Source organism: Numida meleagris, chromosome 7 (genome assembly GCF_002078875.1).
Source record: "Numida meleagris isolate 19003 breed g44 Domestic line chromosome 7, NumMel1.0, whole genome shotgun sequence".
Lineage (NCBI taxonomy): Eukaryota > Metazoa > Chordata > Aves > Galliformes > Numididae > Numida > Numida meleagris.
This window is the reverse complement of record NC_034415.1, coordinates 1411363-1431479: the sequence shown is the minus strand read 5'-3', so window position 1 is coordinate 1431479 and position 20117 is coordinate 1411363. Positions and strand designations below refer to the sequence as shown.

At 38.9% G+C, this 20117-nt stretch overlaps 1 protein-coding gene across 1 annotated transcript; it reads left to right on the top strand.

The window, feature by feature from the left end:
* On the top strand, positions 871–19728 carry WDR47 (WD repeat domain 47; the record flags this gene model as incomplete). The annotated part of the gene is given in 14 exon segments (XM_021405344.1): positions 871–1037; positions 2460–2543; positions 3081–3165; positions 4779–5581; positions 7973–8096; positions 10416–10594; positions 10708–10956; positions 11579–11654; positions 12647–12804; positions 14795–14964; positions 15911–16081; positions 16522–16653; positions 17683–17901; positions 18368–19728. Coding segments are annotated over 14 exon segments (2751 nt in total). The 3' UTR covers positions 18511–19728.

The window sequence follows — 20117 nt, the reverse complement described above, 5'->3', positions numbered from 1 at the left end:
AGTCACTTTACGGCTTTGCTCCCACCAGAAGGAGTGGTTGTGCTGGTTCCACGTGTCAGCAGTAGTGGCTCTGTGCCTGCCGGGCAAGCAGGCGGGCACTGAGTTGGGGCCTGGCCCTGCTGTGGTGCCAGGAGGTGGCTGGGAGCTCCTCGCACCCTGAGCTGCTCCCAGGCACGAGCTGGTGGCAGAGCTGCCCCAGTGGCAGAAGCGAACGGCGCTGAGGAGGGTCCAGGAGCAGGCAGCTCGAGGCAGGTGAGTGAATGGGGGATTCCAGCAGTCAGTGGTTGAATTGGCCTGGGCTGTCTTGGATTGGCAGAGTTAGATTGTTCATGAAGCACACAGACAGAAATAGGTGTTCTTATAGAGGAGTAAGTGAAAGCTTTGGTTTGGCCTCCATTTACAGCTTCAAAAAAATGGGGCTGAGGTGTGTACAGACTGTGCTTTTTAGTGTGCTCTGCTTTTTATATGTGTTTCTAACAAATCGGGTTTTAAGTTTATATGCAAGTTGTCTAGATAGTGACATAGCACCTGGCGAGTTCTTAGGCTCTTTGCACTTTTCTGAAAGGCAAATAGTGAGGTGCGATCTCACATACAGTGCTTCTGCTGCAGTAGGATTGGTTTCTTGGTTGACTGGTTTCTCCGGACTCCATGTATTCATAGAAAAGAAATGTAAAGGTGCAGTGTTAGTCTGTCTCGCTTGAGGTTTTATAATCAGCATCTTAAATAAACAAAACTAGGAAGCTGATTTTATTTTCATAATGCTACAGTATTCTGTCCTGTGAAACTGCAAAAAAAATCTTAGTAGTCAACATCTGTTAAGCAAGCATAAAATGAAGTATTGATTGTCGCTGAAATTCTCTTTCCTTTCAGGCTGCCATCATGACGGCTGAAGAAACAGTGAATGTTAAAGAAGCTGAAATAATTAAACTGATACTAGATTTTCTGAACTCAAGGAAGCTTCATATCAGTATGCTGGCGCTTGAGAAAGAAAGTGGGGTCATTAATGGCCTGTTTTCAGATGACATGCTTTTCTTAAGGTAGGCCTTTCTCCAGTGCTTAAATACCACGTGTATGAAAGCATGCTGTCGGACTGTGATTCCATGGGCAGCTCTATGACACTAATCACAAGTTCTCATTCTTCTGCTTCCTCATCTAAAGTCCTTCAGTGAACTAGTTAATGTAAATGACTAAGCATCAACGTAGGCTTTAGAGTTAGGCTTGTTTGTTTTCTTGTTTATTCACGTGTTCATTCGTTTTGACTTCGTTATTTTTCTGGCATGCTAATGAGTTCTAAATGGGAAGGAGTCTTAACACATGCTAGTGTCGGCACGGGCTAAGTCAGACAAAGCACCTGAGCAGGAGATGGGAGTGCAAGATCATCTTCTAGCAGCAGTGATCTGTTATCTGCTTACCACATCATGTGGAACTGAGCATGTTGTTGATTGGTTTCTGATAAAAATAAATTATTCTTACAGTCTACTGGTACTAAGATCTGGGATGAGGTACCCGCGGTCATCAAGGCATGGAAGTTTGCGTCATTTACTGTTCATTATACTGTCCTCTGAATTATTGGAAGGAGTTAGTGTAGATGCACAGTAGATCTTCAACATTGTAGTTCTTCAGTGATGTAAAATATCATGTCAAAGGTATTTAATAACTTTCTGGAGGCGTGAGGAAATAATTTATCTGATTATTTTTAAAATGTAAATAAAAATAAATGGTTAAACGGGTTTTCTCATGTAGCTTCCCTTTTGATAAGATTACAGATATTGGAATAAAATGAAAGAACAACTAAAGAGATTAGTAATAATACTTGTTTGTTTCGTTCTTAGCTAATTCCAACTGTGCATCTAATGAGGAATGCAGCCTTTCCTTCTAGAACGGGACCGTTTACGGAGTACTGTGTGCATTATGAGTTCAAGTAATCCACCTGTGCAACGTAGCACACTGTTCTTAGGAGCTAAAACTCTTTCACTGGCATAGTTACTTCCCAGCTGTTGCTTTTATATTCTTAATATGGGTGCTCTGCACCTCTTTGTACAAAAATAGGTCCCGCAGTATTTATACAATTAAAATTAACTTTTTTTTACGTCCAGTTCGGTTCTGCAGAATGTCTTCCTTGAATAAATGTATTTAATTAAAATTTCTTGCGTGAAGAATACTCAATAAGAATTACAAGTAAAGCAGGAAACACGGGACCATTTCATACTTACTGATATATTTTTAAAAGCATCAGTATTTGTACCTGGATGAAATTACTTTTTTTAGTATTTTATTGTATCAGTCATGTTAGCGTATGTGCAAAGCATTAATTCTTCCAAACAGATCGATCGCCTGCTTTTTGTTTAGATACACAACTGTCATTTAAACGTACAGCTTTCTAAGCTAGTTGCTTAGAAAGAAGGAAGATGTGCTTGTCTGGTGAAATTAAAGCAGTGTTGTTGTGTTTCTCTTACTAGGCAATTGATTCTTGACGGTCAGTGGGATGAGGTTCTCCAGTTTATTCAGCCTCTCGAATGTATGGAAAAATTCGACAAGAAAAGGTAAAACAGAATGTGTATCAGAGTTCCTTTTTTCTTGGGAGCGGATGTTTTTTAAAAAAAATACAAGAAATTAAACATTATTTAAGAAAATAGTAGATTGAAGTTTTTAACTGTTTTATTTGTGTCCTGTATACAGTTCCTAATTGCATGTGGTTGTGTTATTTATACTTGAAGTTAAAAACCCATGTGCGCACAGTGCGTGATGGGCTTCGATTTGCTTTACATCTCAGGAATGTGATGCTGCGTGTTGAACTGTTCTTCTCTTCTATTTAAGAAACAAGTATGCTTGCTATACTTCTTTATTCCCTTATGACCCTTCAAATATTTTTACTGTGTTATTTCTGAAAGCAGTAATTGAAGAAAAATGTGTCCTGCTAAAATTTTGTGGTTACCAATTTGTTAAATTTTGATCAGAGTTTCTTAACACAGTAATTTCTATGTCTGACTCAAAAATTAGCTGTAAAATAGGTTGCTTATCTCTAAGAGAATATTGAACTACTGGATCAAGGTGGATAATACTTCACTACTTGCTTGCAGATTTCGTTACATAATTATGAAGCAGAAGTTCTTGGAAGCCTTATGTGTAAACAATGCAATGTCAGCAGAAGACGAGCCTCAGCATGTAAGATCTGTGTTTGTTTTGGGAATTTTTTGTTGGCAAAAAAACTTACTCGCGTGTTCTAATTAAAAGAAAAACAAATGCTCCCAGACTGAATAGGCAAGTTCTGTCTGTTACAAAATGGTTTCATAAATAGTGGAAAAACTAATTGGTGTCCTTTGGAAGTGAATGCAATCCCCTATTCTCAAATAGAATTTTATATGCGAGGGTTGCTTGAAACATGGCAGTATAGATCAGTAACCGTATGTCATCTCTGTGGTCCCGATCTTGAAATTTACTTGAGGCCATTATGCTAAAGAACAGTGCTCTTTTTCAGGAGTGCTCTGAAGCAAGCCTGAAAATCAGGGAAATTTATTGTCAGAGTCAGGTCTGAATGAAAGATGATATTAATCCTAAGCTTCATTTCTGTTGCTTTTAAGAAGAAAAGATGCTGTTGTTTCTTTGAAGGCAACAGATGTGGTCACAAAGGACTGATTGAGTTAAATGTGCAAACAGAAGGAGCCATGAACTTAGATTTTCAATGTGGAGACATGGGTGGCAAATCAAAGTGACAGAAAAGGCATGCTGGCTGTGGACTTAAGAGTTCCTCATTTGTAAATACAGGAGTATTAAGTTTTGAACACAAAGGTTCTCCAGTTAAAAACAATGAAGAGTTCCAGTAGTTCTAAGGCAACCGATTTTGTTTTCAAAACTGAATTAACTTTAATTCTGTCTCGTTACATATACTACAGAGTCTTCTCTTGACAGTATAGAGAAAGCTTGAAGTGTTTAAAGGGAACATATACTTCTCCTGTAGTCAGTCTGTGCACAACTATTAGATAATGGCACAGGAGAAGATAGTGAGATACATTGCTTATTTTTGTGCTGAGTGTTAACAGATGTGTAAGCATTTGTGGATGAAAGGCTGGTACACTGAGATTGTGCTAGGGAACGGAGGTAGGATTTTATGTATTTTTAAAGAACCTTCTTAATGAAAAATGCTAAGTTACTTGTATTTAACGTGCTTTTCTGACTTAGTTTCAGGAAGCTTTCTACTAAAAGCCATATATTCGTATAGAGGTGTTACCTTTAGAGGTTAACTTTTTTTTGAACTTCTTTTAACATTTTCCTGATAGGGAAACAGAAAACCTTAATGTATAAGACAACCTGAATTTGCTAATAACTGGAAACTAGAGAAGTATGCCACTTTTCAGAATTTATGCTGATAGCTTTCCATGGACATAGGGAAAAAAGAAAAAAAATAAATATAGTTGGCCCTGAGAATGGAACTAATCTTCTGTGCTACAGTAGAATTGAAACCGTTTGGCTGCAGATAAAAAGTTTTAACCTGTAGAATCTGTGGTGATGTGAAAGTTCCACAGATCTGTAGCAAACAAGACCAGGAATGGGGCAGAAGGTGGAAATTTCATGGAGTCTAAACATCCAGGAATTTGACTCCGTAAATGCATTTGTATCAGCAGTTTTGGTCTCTATATTGTATGCTATTTTACCTAAATATAAATAGTAATATTAATAAAGGAATGAGAGTGGGAAAATCCTGCTACTGCATGTTCTCCTTCAGCTAACTATAGAAACGTGCACTACAAGCTACTCTGTTAACTGGAATGTTTCTGTAGCTGGAATTCACAATGCGAGAGGCTGTGCAGTGCCTACATGCATTGGAAGAATATTGTCCCTCTAAGGAAGACTACAGCAAACTCTGCTTGCTGCTCACGTTGCCTCGCTTGACCAACCATGCGGAATTCAAAGACTGGAATCCCAGCACGGCCCGGGTGCACTGCTTTGAAGAAGCTTGTGTCATGGTGGCAGAGTTTATTCCTGCTGATCGGAAACTGAGCGAGGCTGGTTTCAAAGCAAGTAACAATCGTTTATTTCAGCTTGTAATGAAGGGATTGCTTTATGAATGTTGTGTGGAATTCTGTCAGAGTAAAGCAACAGGAGAAGAAATCACGGAAAGCGAAGTATTGCTGGGCATTGATCTCTTATGTGGAAATGGATGTGATGATTTGGACCTTAGCTTATTGTCGTGGCTGCAGAACCTGCCAGCTACTGTTTTTTCTTGTGCTTTTGAACAAAAGATGCTTAATATTCATGTTGATAAACTCCTCAAGCCTACGAAAGCTGCATATGCTGATCTTTTGACGCCTCTGATCAGCAAACTTTCTCCGTATCCATCATCCCCAATGAGACGGCCTCAGTCAGCTGATGCTTACATGACCCGCTCCTTAAACCCTGCCTTAGATGGGCTGTCCTGCGGGTTAACGAATCATGAAAAGCGCATCACAGACCTTGGGACCAAAACTTCTCCGATGTCGCACTCCTTTGCTAATTTCCATTACCCAGGGGTACAGAATCTCAGCCGAAGTCTTATGCTGGAGAATACTGAGTGTCACAGTATTTTTGAGGAGTCACCTGAGCGGTGAGTGCAACTGCGGTTTTTTACTTTGGCTTAAATTACATGCATGGTATTTCTGGATGTAATTGTAATGTTGAAACTTACCTTGGTTGTTTAATGGCTGGTTGAGTAGAACTCTGTAGACGAGGGTTTTTATTCCTCACGCGTTTATGGTTGAAATCAGATTTTCGTATTTGGTTGTCAGCCTTTTGGGTTCAAGCTGGATTTTCTTAAAGTTTAGATGTACAGAAACTGGAAATTCTAGCATAAATACAAATTTCTTTTCTGATTATATAGTAGAGGTTGTGTTCAATATTTTGGTTTTTTTCGTCCCTGATAAATATATGCAGTCTGTGAACTAGCTGTAACTCCATCTTTGTTATTCCATTCCATTCTCAGTGTCTGTAAACTTTGGTTGTGATACTGCAAATAAGTAAATATACTTCAGAATTTTACATACAGCTGTAGCCATAATGAAGGCAGGGGAAATGGCAGCGTGCTGGCATTGTCACATTCCTCTATCATGTAAACTTCTGCAATAGTAGCCTGGTATAAGTATTTACCTACCATTTTCCAAACTGTATCTGAGGAAGCCTGATGGACTTAATACTACTTCTGTATTATATTCAGATCTGTATTGTTTCAAGGTACCTAGGTTATGATAGCGACAAATTCTGTAATAAGCTTGTTTTAATGCAGTGTAGACTGCAAAATAGACTTCTATATTAAGAACTAACGTGTCAATACTTCTCTCTTGTACCTTCTGAGAGAACAGATTTGTTAACAAGGAAAAATAGTACATGTCACTTAAAAGCTTAAGGCTTTGCTTGGACTTCAGTTCGATCAACAGTTCTGCTCTTTTCTGGAAGAGTTTATACATGCTAGGAAACAGCTGCCAGAGGACCTGAAGGTAACTAGCCCTGTGCTTGGTTGCCCTGGCCAGCAGAGGAAACTTTTGGAGCTGTGAAGTTCAATCCTGGCCACAGTTGTTGATTTTTTCTTTTTTTTTTTTTCCTTACAACAGTGTTTTTTTTTAAATCTTCTTTCAGTAATGTACATCTTAATAAATTATCTCACTGCTTATCTTGAAAGGAGTTATTTTTGTTTCTGAATGATCTGGTTTAATGGTTGGTTTTGGCATCCTCTTCATAACTGGAGTTTATAGATAGCTTAACTCCTATAGAAATATTTCTTGAGATATATTCTTAAAGTGTACGCTTTGAAGATCTGAATTGTGCAAACGTATGGCTAACACCAGAGGGAATTCACAAATGTCAACACTTGTGTGTGTCCAGAGACCGATGTTAGAACTCAAGTTTATTTCCTTTTTCAGTTAGAGAATATTGAAATAATGAATCACAATCAAGTAGTTACCTTGTGGACTAAGTAAAGCTCACAAATTACTGCAGTCTTTTGAAATCCCTTTGTATACGCATTGGAATGTGACGTTAAGTGAAGCTGATAGATCTCAACATGTTATGTTGTTGTCTTTTTTCTGTAATGAATCTCTTGATATTTAGAATGACCCTAGGTGTCTTTAAAGACGGCATTATGTACTTGAGAAAAAATCGAACCTCAGATTATTTATCTGGTTTAACAGGCGATATTTACCAGGGTACAAACTGGAAGCTGAGCTTTTTGAGTACATTGCCTTTGCTTCCTCTTGGATGCAGAAGAAATTTGGTATTTCTTCTGTAAATCATATTTAGTGAGCAGTTGCTTGTCTTTAAGTCAGCTGAGTAAATTACGATAACTGAAGAGCTCGGAATAACTTCTTTAACAGCTTTGCTCCAAGTCGCTGTACAAAGAGGACTTCGCAAGTTGATAAAACTGAAGATGGGAATCTTAGGCTTCTGAACTGTTGTGCAAACTGATGGCTAAAGCATTTTGGAAAGCGTTCCACATGGAAATAATTGCATAGTACAGGAAAGGGTGGTGGGGGGGGGAACCATCAATTTTGCTGAAGTAGTGCTTCCAGGAATGTTCTAGCTGATGAATTTTAAGCATATCTTAAACTTAGATTTGTAATGGCAATTAAACTAATAACCCATAGAAAACACTAGTCTCATGGATGGTTTAAGGCTATGTAATTGAAGTGCAAGGATAACATCACATGGCATCCGAAATGCTTATTTTCTAAAGATTTTTGAAAAAACATTAGCAAAAAAGTGCAGTACCTCTTGACTTTTTTTTTTGTGGTGGTGCCTTTGTTTTAGTTCGTTGCATTTGTTGTTTGTTTTTGTGCAACCTATTGCAAGTGACATTTGCTCTGAAGTGGTATCTTCAGTTTTATGACTTAAGTAGCTTGCACATTTCTGTGTTACCAGCTTTTACTCTAGGTTTCTCTTCTTAGCAGGGGAGTTTCTACTCACATCTTTTCTCAATTGCACTTCTTTTCCATGTTGCTGCGAGAAGTGATACTCCTGTGGAGCCACAGCATCCCATTGGCAGCGAGACTTTGTCCCAGAGTTTAGTTCCAGAAAATGAACCAGTTATTGGAGCGCAGAGTCAGGGATCGGCCAAACAAGAGAGAAGTGAGGTACTGGTTGTTTACTTAAAAATAATGGAGCCTTTGGGACTGTGTTCTGATACGTTCATAATTTGCTTTTTGTGTTGAGAATTTCATGCATGACAGTAAGTTGTTTTGAATCTTGGTAGCTTTTTTTGTGAGATGTTAACAAATGAAATTATAATATTGCATCTTCTGTAAGACACTTTCTTTTCATTATAAAAAGTTCTGCTGTCACTTCAGTCTACGGTGCGCCCCATGAATGTGGGTTCTCACATTAGCGTTGCTAAACTATTGCATATAAGTTAAATTTTGCAGTACTCAAAGTCAACAATGTTAGATTAAACAGTGCTTAATCCTTTTGGTGTCTCAGTCAGGAATATAGAGTGTAGCTTGCAATTTTGGTGTTAGTGTCGAGTCTCAAGGGCCATCGTATCTAATTTGTCTAGAGCACAGAGTGATGAAAATCAAATAAATCCCTACTAAATATATCTTTGCTGTCCAGAATCCAATAGCATGACCTTCTTTTTTTAAAAAAATAAAAAAAAAATAAAAATGAAAAAACTTTGTGCCTTGACATTTTCCCAATCCTTAATGTCAATATGGGGAAGGTGAAATAGCAGTTCAGTAGGAAGGAGTGAAACAGTTACCTGTTCTTTTCCCCTTCCACAGTTTTAAGTATCTGCCTCTTATTTCAGTAACAATGTATTCTTACCTGAATATTTGTACAAAGAGTTTGCCTGGTGAAATAACATCGAGTATGTAGTTTGTTTGATTTGTAGACTCCAGTTTGGTTTTCTTAAGTAAACTTTTGTGGTATGACATCTATAGGGTTCTGAAAACCAGTCCAGTCTTAACAGGGCTGGTCTCGGGTGGACTCTGGGCGGTTGAGTGGGGCAGTGGGGCTATGAGGGGATTAACAAAGTCCTCTAAATGTGAGGACTTGGCTTCCCTCAAGGACTTTGCTAAGTAACCTCTTTGCAATAAAGTTATCAATGTGGGTTGGGAATAAGGGGAGGGAGACAGGAAAGAGCTTAGCTAGGCATATGCCAGAGCAGTCCTCAAAAGTTAGAAAACCAAGGGAGAGTTTATGGGGAGAGAATGGAGGCGGGAGGTATTACTCTGTAGGTGAAGATGTTGGCTGGGCTGTTATACACAAGTAGGAAAGAATGTAATATCCAGTCCAATTTTGTCACGTTTTGTTTTGTATGTGTTAATGGTATGTGTCTATCTGTGAGTAAGAAATTCTTTTAATTAATTCTTATGTGTGTTGTTAATGGAAAGTTTGTTTTAAAAGCCAGGTTTTATACTATAGAGTATCTTGACAACATGTTTAGGTGTTGGATTATGTATCGTTATCACCCAGACTAAGGGATCCAAGAATTTGATCCAATTGCAGCAAATAGGTATTAGTTATGAAAAAAGTGTGGGCCGGAATATGCCTCTTGTTTATAAGCATGCTAACTCAGTGACTTGGAAATGGGTCACGTATTTGAAATAGTTAGAATGCTTCTTAAACTTTAAAAGATAATTTCCAAGTTTGCATCTTGTGGAAACGTAATGAGCATGAAAGACATTTTTTTTTCTTTTACTGCTGTTTTTTTTCTTTTGATTGGTGGAAACGTTATGTTTTATTTTTCCACAAAGTCTGTGTCGCTGTTGTTAATACTTTGGTCTTGGACCGAAGTGCTTTTGGCTTCGTGTGTTTTGCTGTTCATTTTCAACTTGTTCTCAGCTGGTTTTGATGGTGACATTTGGAGCTAGCAACAGAGGGAGGGAGTGCAGAAGGCAGGAAGTCCTTGGGAGCTAGTGATAGGGAGGGAGTGCAGAAGGCAGGGAGTCGTGGGGGAAGCTAAAGGGAATACATAAATGTGAAGAGACAACGTAAAAGGAAGCTCAAGTATTTGTTTTGCCCAGAGGTGCTACGTATTATTTTTGATGTTGATCTCTGGGAGATGAAAATCTGTTCTGCAGACCAATGGCAGAAAGGTGTCAACACAGCAGAAAATACTGAAGTTATATTGAAAATATGAATTGGAATTTGGAGTGTAGCTTGTTCAGGTTTTTTCTTTTGTTTTCACCTTTTGATCACCTATTTGTTTTGATGTTAATTACTACTTTGGAATTTTTATGGGCAAGAGCAGTCTTGTTCTGAATTAACCACAAAGGCTTCAAAATTGGCAGCACAGTATGGCAGTGATTTCCTTCTTTAAAAAGGAAATTGTATCTGGTTTTAGGGAAAGTGAAAGCATTGTGGGTCTTTTGATGCATGTGAGGAAGTAATGAACCAGGGAGTGAGTATTTAGGTTAAATACTGCAAGTAACTATTCTATTATCATTTCTTCTAAGCTTCGTGATTCAACAGAGCAGTTTCAAGAATATTACAGACAAAGGCTACGTTACCAGCAGCACTTGGAACAAAAAGAGCAACAACGGCAATTATATCAGCAGATGTTGCTGGAAGGAGGTGTCAATCAGGAAGATGGAGCTGACCAGCAACAAAATCTTACTGAGCAGTTTCTTAACAGGTTGGGGATATCTGTTACTCTTCTCCTTTTCTCTCCAGCCTCTCACGTCCCTCTGCAAGTTCACACATTAACCTCGTTTTGTTTTCTGCTTGTTTTTATTTTTTTTAAATAAGGTCTATCCAGAAGCTAGGAGAATTAAATATAGGTATGGACAGTCTTGGAAATGATGTACAAACACTTAGCCAGCAATGCAATGGGAGCAAAGGGAATGTATCTACCAATCTAGCAGGTAACGTTACATCAGATGCTACTCAGAGGATGCCAACTGATGGCCAAAGCGTTAACACAAGCACTCCTCGAAAACGTGGATCAGCTAATCAGATACCCTTTCCTGAAGAGTCACCTGTGCAGGGGAATCAAATGTAAGTTATTTGAGACCTGTTTAGGACTGGAGATTCCCTTCTCTTAGCACTGTGGGAATAACTGTATTTACTTATCAATACCAAATGAATTTGTTGTTTGAATTAGGGATATATGGTTCATGACCTATAGTCTAGATATTTTTATACGAATTTTAAAATCTTGACGTATGAGAAATACTGGTTAATTGTGATGGTTTCTATTATACGATTAATTTTAATTCCACACCTCTTATTCTATATTACTTGTGTAGTTCCTGTTTATTTTGTAATTCTACGAAGCTTCTGAAATACAAAATAAACAGGGTGGGAACTGGATTTCTTTTTCTTGTGTAAAACTAATGCCAGCCTAAAAGCAAAAACTATTTTGCACGTGTGTGCTGTGTGTATTACAGCATGAAAGCAAATGTTTTTTTCTTTAAACTTTGACTTGTTTGATGCCTGGAGTTAACTGCCCCAAAAAAGACAACCTCTTGTAAAAATAATAGTTAAATGACAAAGACTTAGATGTGTAACGTAAGTTCTCAGTATGACTGTAACTTTAGTCCAGAAATGCTTACAAACAAATCTCCATCCTTTTTCTTGATTTTGTTGTGCATTTCAACCCTTCACCAAATCAAAACAGTGTATCGGAACATGCTGTCACTCAGCCACAGTTGGAAGACTCTTCGGGGAATCTAAATAGGACAAGAGGTGATGAGGTGAGTGTTCTTGCTGTCTTTTACGGTGTGTGATTTTTGCAAGATTTGGTATTTTATCCTGAGTATGTGAAGTTCTCTCATTGTTAAGAGATGGTTAGACTGAATTTGGGCTGATGTAATAATTAGTGTCACAGAACTATTGAGGTTGGAAGGGACTTCTGAAGAATGAGTCCTCAACAACTGTACAGGGAAGGTTCAATGGCAGTAGGTTGCTCAGGGCCAGCTCCAGTGGGGTTTAAGTATTGAAAAAGATTAGGACGGTACGGTCTCTGTAGGCAGCCTGTTTCCATACTTGACCACTCCGGATGTTCTGTTGAAGACAACAGGAATATTTAAATCGGACTTGCTGTATTTTCATTTGTGCCCATTGCCTCTTGTCCTTTTGCTGGGTACCACTGCTCTGTCTTTTTTACTCCTCCTGTCAGGTTTTTATACTCATTGATTAAATCCACCCCACTGACCCCAGCCTCCTTCAAGCCCTTCCCTTCTGGAACGGTCCCAACCCCCTCAGTCTGTCTCTGCAAAAGGAAAGCTCCACTCCCTTAGTCGTCTTAGAGGAGCCAAGCACTGGGCACAGTACTCTAGATGTCAAATGTAAAAATACAGCAAAAGTAGTGCTGAGCAGTAACTCGATTTGTAGCTTTGGTCCTCTTACAAGTTTCACTCGGATTAAACATGTATTTGTAGAAATAAATTGTAGTACCAGGCTTCTGAGATGGGCTGTTGAGAAAGAGTGTTGTTGGTGTCCTGGAGTGAAGGTGAGAAAAGTTAATGTGATGTCAGCTTAGGAATGAATTGAAGAATTTCCTGAAGAATGTCGTTCATTGACGAGGTATAAACATGGTTTCACCAAACTCTGAGTTCAGTCTGGTGCTGCTGCTTTTTATACATTCTTCAGAGTAATTTATAACTGCTATTTCAACAATCAAGTCCACTTTTAAACGTCTAGTTTTGCATTAAGAACCTAATTTGACTGTCATCATTCTACATAGGATGACAAATCAAAAAAGCAGTTCATTTGCATTAATACTCTAGAAGACACACAAGCTGTCAGAGCTGTTGCCTTTCATCCCAGCGGGAGTTTATATGCTGTTGGCTCCAACTCTAAAACCTTGAGAGTGTGTGCCTACCCAGAGGTAATTGACCCAAGGTAAGAAAGACTGTAACTGTTTGTTTTCCCGTGTCATAGTACTTCTTTCTCCGTTAACTACTGATACCTGTATGTTTCATTCCTTTATTTTGCTGTTGTAAATAGTGCAATCTTTTTCTTCCTTAGAACCTTGAACTGCCAAACAAAAAGAGCCTGCTGAAGTATTTATGTATTTGTGGACTAGTTTTTTTTCTTCCCTTGCATGCCAGATGCATTGCCACAGTACAACTTTTCCTTATAAAAGTGTTATTTTTGTCTTAGTGGGTGGGCTTCTGTGTTTACTCTGGCTTCTGCTTTTAATACTTCGGGGGTTTTCTCGTAGATGTAAATACTGCCATCTCAATAATCATCTCCTTGCCCCCGCTCCAATAACATTATTTTCTTGGAGCAGAGGGGAAGCACAGGCATCTAAAACCTCACAGTTTCAGAAGGAGCTACAAGCATGCACGGTTTAGGATTCACATTTAGGCTTTTAAAGTGTTCAGTAAGTAATCTGAATATTCCCACTCATCCTCTCCCCTTAAACATAGTACTGTAAATCAGTAAGTAACCATTGTTGTAAATCGGTAGGCTTTGAAGTTTAATTCTAAAAAAATTACTGACAGTATACAAAACAAAAAATTGTGGATTTTGCTGATAGTGCGAATTGACTTGCTGGGCTTGAAGCCCAGATACTCTCTCCTTGGTTGGTAAACAGCGCAGACGTTTCCAGTAGGACAGGCAATTCATTATCAACTAGTTAGTCTCCCCTCACACAACTTACTGTTGTAACTATTGGGAAAGATTAGATTGACTCTGCAGCCTTGGTCTCTTGTGAGAAGTGCATGCATCTGTTCAGACAAGAGACATAATGCATGTGGATATCAAAGGAATACAGAGACTTTCTTCATTTTGGAAATGTGCTTCTTCCTCTTAACTGGTCTTTTGCTTTGCTCAGTCTGCTGGAGACTTGCTGTCATGGGATTTACAAGTCAGCAAAGAAGTGATTTTAAACACAATCTTTGTAACTGTCTGACTCTAGACACACGATTGGTTTTTGCAGAAAACTCAGCTGCGTAGAGTATCTGATAAAATAGCAGTTTAATTATATGTCAGAGTTCTGTGGGATTTTGTTTTTGTTTTTTTTGTAAACTATCCCTTAAATTCATGTTTGATTCAGGGCAGATTTTTTTGTTGCTTTTTTTTTTTTTTAGATTAATCAGATTAATAGACACGTGTTCTAATGCTGCAGATGTTGATCAGTGTTTCCACTCAGCTGTTGAGCAGCGTGTGGTCTCTGCAGGGCAGGTGCCTCGCACTTCTTGACAGTCTCAGTGATTCTCCATTGCTGCTTCTATCTACTGAATCTATTTCCATGAATCCAAACTGAATGGTCGTGCTTTAGGCTAATTTGGCAACAAAATGAGATTAGCTTCCATGTAGATTTTTTTTCTATCTTTCTTGACTAGAATCTGTTTATCGCAGAATTTTTTTAAACAGACGTGTTTGTTTTGTTGGGATTTTTTTCCTCTGTTTTGTTCTTATCAAGTGTCTACAGTATGTTTTTCAAATTCCTCGGTAGTGATTTCATGTGCTGAGTTTCTGTTGTTGATGTTACTGCAGTGAATGCTGATGTCAGATACAGCAATACTGTATTTTAAGCACCGGACTGCTTCCTGCTAGGGGAACAGAGAAACAACATAAGTACATTGCCTCTATTTCACCTGAGGAATTCCCTAATTTGGACTGTTCTTCTTACTTCTGCTGTGTGTAAAGCTGATCTGCTTTCAGAGATAAGAGTGTATGGTGTACATAAAGGTGCTAGGAAGGCTGTTTTTTTTTTTTTTTAAATTAATTGTTTTCATTTAATGGGAAAAGGAGACTGTTAAGGCAGCATTCTTCTGCTTCTTCCCAGGCAGGGTTAACGCATAAGAAACAATTTCATTTATTTACGGAGTACATAATTTTCCGTACAAATAAAAATAAAACACTTTTCTTTCCTATTTTTCAGTGCTTATAATACTCCAAAACAGCCAGTAGTTCGCTTCAAAAGGAATAAGCATCATAAGGGATCAATCTACTGTGTGGCCTGGAGTCCCTGTGGACAGTTGCTGGCTACTGGTTCTAATGATAAATATGTGAAAGTACTGCCTTTCAATGCTGAAACATGCAATGCAACAGGTAGCGTGTGTGTGTGTGTGTGTGTGTAAAGAAGTAATTTTCGATTATTCCTCCACTACTTAAGACCATTTAAATTACGTTGCTTGTGTACTTAAGTTTTGCTATAATTTTTCTGATACGTGAATTTATGTAGTCCCTCTTCCTATTTACTGTTACTGCAGTCTTTGTAAAGAAAATAAACACTGAGGTGGTGTTTGGGGGAGATCCTTTGGGTTTTATTTTAGTTTGGATGTTCGAGTTTTTTGCTTGCTTGCATTTTCTTGTTTTGGAGATTCTGTGGCATTGTGCTGCCATCTGAATTTTTTTTTTTTTTTTCAAATATTGGTAAATAGCTAAATGCCCTTACTAGCTTTAGTCTGTGAGACTTGCCAGTAGGAATGTATTCCCACTTGGAGTTACCCTTTTCCTTGATGAGCTCTGTTGTCATCACTTAAACTGTAGAAATCCGATATTTCTTTCATGCAAATACTGTTTGATTTGCCTAGCCCTTGTAACCAATGTTAGCTGAGCTAACCAATATATCCAGTGTTACCTTGTAAGCAATATTACCCCGAGCTCAGGCTTACTTGTGGCATGTGTGTCTTAATTATCCTTTCCTCCTGGCAGAGAAAACCTTTCTGTATGTGTGTTACTTCGCCACAGTTTACAAGAAATAATTGCACTATGTAAACCTTACCTGGAGATGATCTCCATATACTTTTTTGCTATGCTTTAGGAATGGTAGGAAGCTCAAGCAACACCCAGTGAAAATAAGATTATTGAGGCTTTTAATTGAGCTGAAATGGAATGTTCTATTGAAAGTATGTATTTACAATAGCTAGTATACTGCCCTTGCCTGAAGTAGATTGCGTTGTCAGTATAACAGCTCTAAAGATTGCGGCACTGACAGTGCTAAACCAAGTATGCCTCATCTTGTTGCTTTTTATTATTACTTTTGTTATTTTAGGACCAGATTTGGAATTCAGTATGCATGATGGGACAATCAGAGATCTTGCTTTTATGGAAGGACCAGAAAGTGGTGGTGCTATCTTAATAAGTGCTGGAGCAGGGGACTGTAACATATACACAACAGACTGTCAGAGAGGGCAAGGTCTGCATGCTCTAAGTGGCCACACAGGTAAGTTGTTACTTCGTTCTTGCACTTCAGAAGTCTCTATTGGATTCATGTAGTAATGATTTTTGAAATGTCATCTTCGTGTTTTTCTTTTGAGCAAGACTTCAGTTATCCCTAGAGTACTCTGGTGCTAGTGGGGAAGGGTAGCTATTTTTGTGTTCGGGATTTTTTTACTTGGCTTTTTTTTTTTATTGGTTTGTTTGTGGGTGATTGTTTTGTTGGGCTTTGGTTCAGTTATTATCTTAAAATATACTGGCTGTTAATTTAGTGGCAAAAGTGCATACTTTGTTCCAGAGAAGGTGCAATGCTGAGTGTTGCCTTATACTGTTAATTCAGAACCTGCAGACCTTCTACAGGATCATGTAATCTCTGAATGCAAAAGTATCATCAGAAATGTAATATTTCATTATTGGACTGATTATGTTGCATCCTCTTTGCCACAGGTCATATTTTAGCACTTTACACATGGAGTGGTTGGATGATTGCATCGGGATCCCAAGACAAGACTGTAAGATTCTGGGATCTGAGAGTGCCAAGTTGCGTTCGTGTTGTGGGAACAACATTTCATGGAACAGGTAAGATTTGTTTCCGTGCTTTTGCTCATTCTGGCATTAAAAACATACTTAAAAGTGTAAAGTGAATATAAGGTGCAAGGGTTTTTAGGATTGTGGTGACTTGGCTTTAAGAGAAAGCCGTGGGAGTGTCATTTATGTTTATTTCCCTAAAAATAGATAAACACTTGAAATGTTGGCAACTACTTTGGCTTGTGAAATTCAAACAGATGCTGTGAAGTACTTTAGAATAAAACAAGACACATGAGCTGTTTCAAAACAAAAAGGCGGCTAGCATTCAGTATTTCTGTATAAAATCATGGAATATCCTGAGTGGGAAAGACCCACAAGATCAAGCCCAAATCCTGGCTCCACACAGAACCACCCAAAACTCAAACCCTGTGTTTGAGAGAATTGTCAGGATGCTCTTTGAGCTCCAGCAGCTTGGGCCTGTGACCACTGCCCAGGGCAGCATGTTGGATGCTCACCACCTTCTGATGTAGAACCTTTCCTTAACCCCCCAGCCGCCCCTCCCCTGACACAGCTCCATGCCATTCCCTCAATTCCCTGTTGCTGCCATCAGAGAGCAGAGCTCAGTGCTGCCCCTCAGCTCCCTGTGAGGAGCTGCAGCCACCGTGAGGCCTCTCAGCCTCCTCTGCTCTGGGCTGAACAAACCGTGGGACCTACCTCAGCCGCTTCTCACATGTCTTGCCCTCCAGACCCTTCTCCCTCTTTATAGCCCTGCTTTGGATGCTCTCTAGTAGTTGTATGTCCTTATGTTGTGGTGCCAAAACCTGCATACAGGTGGCAACCAGCAGGGGTGCACTGGAAATGTGTTTGTGGTAATGATGGTAGCTGTACCCAGGAGAAGCTCCTTCACAACTGCAAAAGAGGGAGAGAAAGCAGGGGTTTGCCAAAGGTGTAGACCCAAGAATGCCTGGACAGGCGTGCACATTCTGTCAGTGAGCACTGTCATCCCTGGCTGGCTGCAAGTGATAACATTCCCATTTTCTCATTTGCGTCAATACAGTGGTTTTTATTTTTCTCGTGTAGGAAGTGCTGTAGCCTCAGTAGCTGTTGATCCTAGCGGTCGTCTCCTGGCTACGGGACAAGAGGACTCCAGCTGCATGTTGTATGATATTCGAGGAGGGCGAATGGTCCAGAGCTATCATCCTCATGCCAGTGATGTTCGTTCTGTGCGCTTCTCTCCAGGGGCTCACTACTTGCTCACAGGATCTTATGATATGAAAATAAAGGTGACAGACTTGCAAGGTAACATACTGAAGAAGATTCTAGGTTAATTTTTGATTTGTTTTTCTCATAGAGAATTAATCAAAGATCACATTCTGGTTTAAAAGAACAGAATTTGGAGTGTTTGAAATGTCGTTGTGTTGGTGAGGAGCAGGGAGCCGATAACAGTAAAAACTATTGAATGCTGTTCCCTGAAGAGTTGGCCTTTGCTTTCAGACAGTGTTTAAAAATTGACTCTTTAAAAAAAAAAAAGTTTATAACGATACTTAAGCTTACTGGGAGGAGTTTAGATGTATTTTATACCTTTTCTTTTCCTAGCACCTTTTCCTAGACTGCTAAATTGCATGTGGGGTGTGTGTGTGCTTCTATGTCTGTGTCGAGAGGTCAAGTATGCTTCATAAGGTGAAATACGCGTGTAAGTTGTATTAAACAAATCATAAAGAGCTAGGATATAAATCGTTAACTGATGCCTGTTCTTCTGCTGTAGGAGACCTCACAAAGCAGCTTCCTCTTATGGTGGTAGGAGAGCACAAGGACAAAGTTATTCAATGCAGATGGCATACACAAGATCTTTCCTTCTTGTCATCGTCAGCAGACAGAACTGTAACCCTTTGGACCTACAATGGCTAGAGTGCAACTAAAGGCAACCTATGCAGCTGAAGCACAGAGACCTGAGACTACAGAACTGTAGAAACTGAGTAATAATAATTAGGCATTCAGAGAGCAGCAGTTGAGTAGGAGAGTGTCTTGAAGAGAGACACGTCACAGATTTTTCTGGTTTCACGGAGGTCTTGGTGTTTTTAGTATATTCTTTTGCAGTGCTTTCAGTCTTCCATGTGAACTCATGCTGCTGTGACCTATTGTAGTCTTGTTGCCAAAGTTTGAGAAGAACTCTTTTGTTGTCAGTGTGCACTCTAAGTAACATGAATGACGTGTTTACAGTTTGGTATTAATTGCATTCCTTGGTTTTTGCCTCAATGAGAATTTTATAGAAAAACTTAAGTTGAACAACGCTTCAAGTCAGTATCGAAGTAGTCCCATGTACACATAAGATATTCCACTGTTTTTTCAGATTTATTATATTCATCACTTCTTAACAAGAGGTCAGGCTTTTTAACATCTCCAGTTTCAACTTTTTTAGTCATAAACTCTGAACTGTAAAATTCTGACTAGACAGTAACCACATCTTGATTATAGTCTTTTCATCTAAATGGGGAAATGTTGCTGTTGTTACTACATGACATTGTTTTCAACAAGCTGACATGTTGGAGGGGGGAAAAAAGTACAATACTGTTGTTTTTTTTTTCTGTAGAAACATAAAATATTTTGCTTTTTGAATGCAACAGAATACCTCTGTGTATAATGTACTGTAGAAGAGAGTGGACTGGCAGCAGTTGTCACAGTGAGCTTAATGGCTATCGGTTTTCAAAGTAAAAGGGATACCATTAACACTATAATAGAAACCAGCATGGCTTAAAATGCTATGTCTGCATGATAATTTAAGAATTAAGTAATTTAAATTCCCAGTTCAGAAGCTTATCTGAATCTTATTTCTTGCACTGTTTATGTATGGGAAATTAGTTTTATTTCTACAGAACTTAGATTTGAATGTTTATGTATTGTTATATTTTTTCATATTGTACAGTTCCTTTACTTTTTAAATTTAAACCTTAAACAGTAGGTTATTTATTTGAACTGCGGTTAAGTTTTGGATTCTCTTGATTACTAAATTATACGTGCACTGTAGCAAAGCTTTTTTAACTATCGTATAAAAGTGGAAAGGTAAATATAGAAGTGTATCTGTGCTATAATCTCAATAAAGACCTCCAACACCTGCAGCTTACCTTATCTGCTTCAGATTCTTGTTCTGTAATTCCTCCGTGCTACTCAAGCTATGAGTCAAAAGCTGGTGCATGTTTAGAATTTGATCTTGGACAGCTGATTGTAGTGGGGTAATAACAAAGTAGAGTAGAGCTATGAATTTGTTTTGACACAGGTGGAGGTGCTGATGCTGCTTTGCAGGAAAGCAGGGCTTCTCACTGATCCCTTTCCCCAGCTGCCTCCATACCTGTGCTCAGAGCTGCCAGCTTGTTTACCACTCAGCTACCTGCGTGAGAATTACTAAAGCTTGTGCTGTTACAGAGAGGACCCAGTACTACATCACTTCACGTTCTAGAGTTGGTGCGAGTCTGAGTTGTCTGTATGTGAGAGCACCTCCCCTGGGCGCGTATTTACTG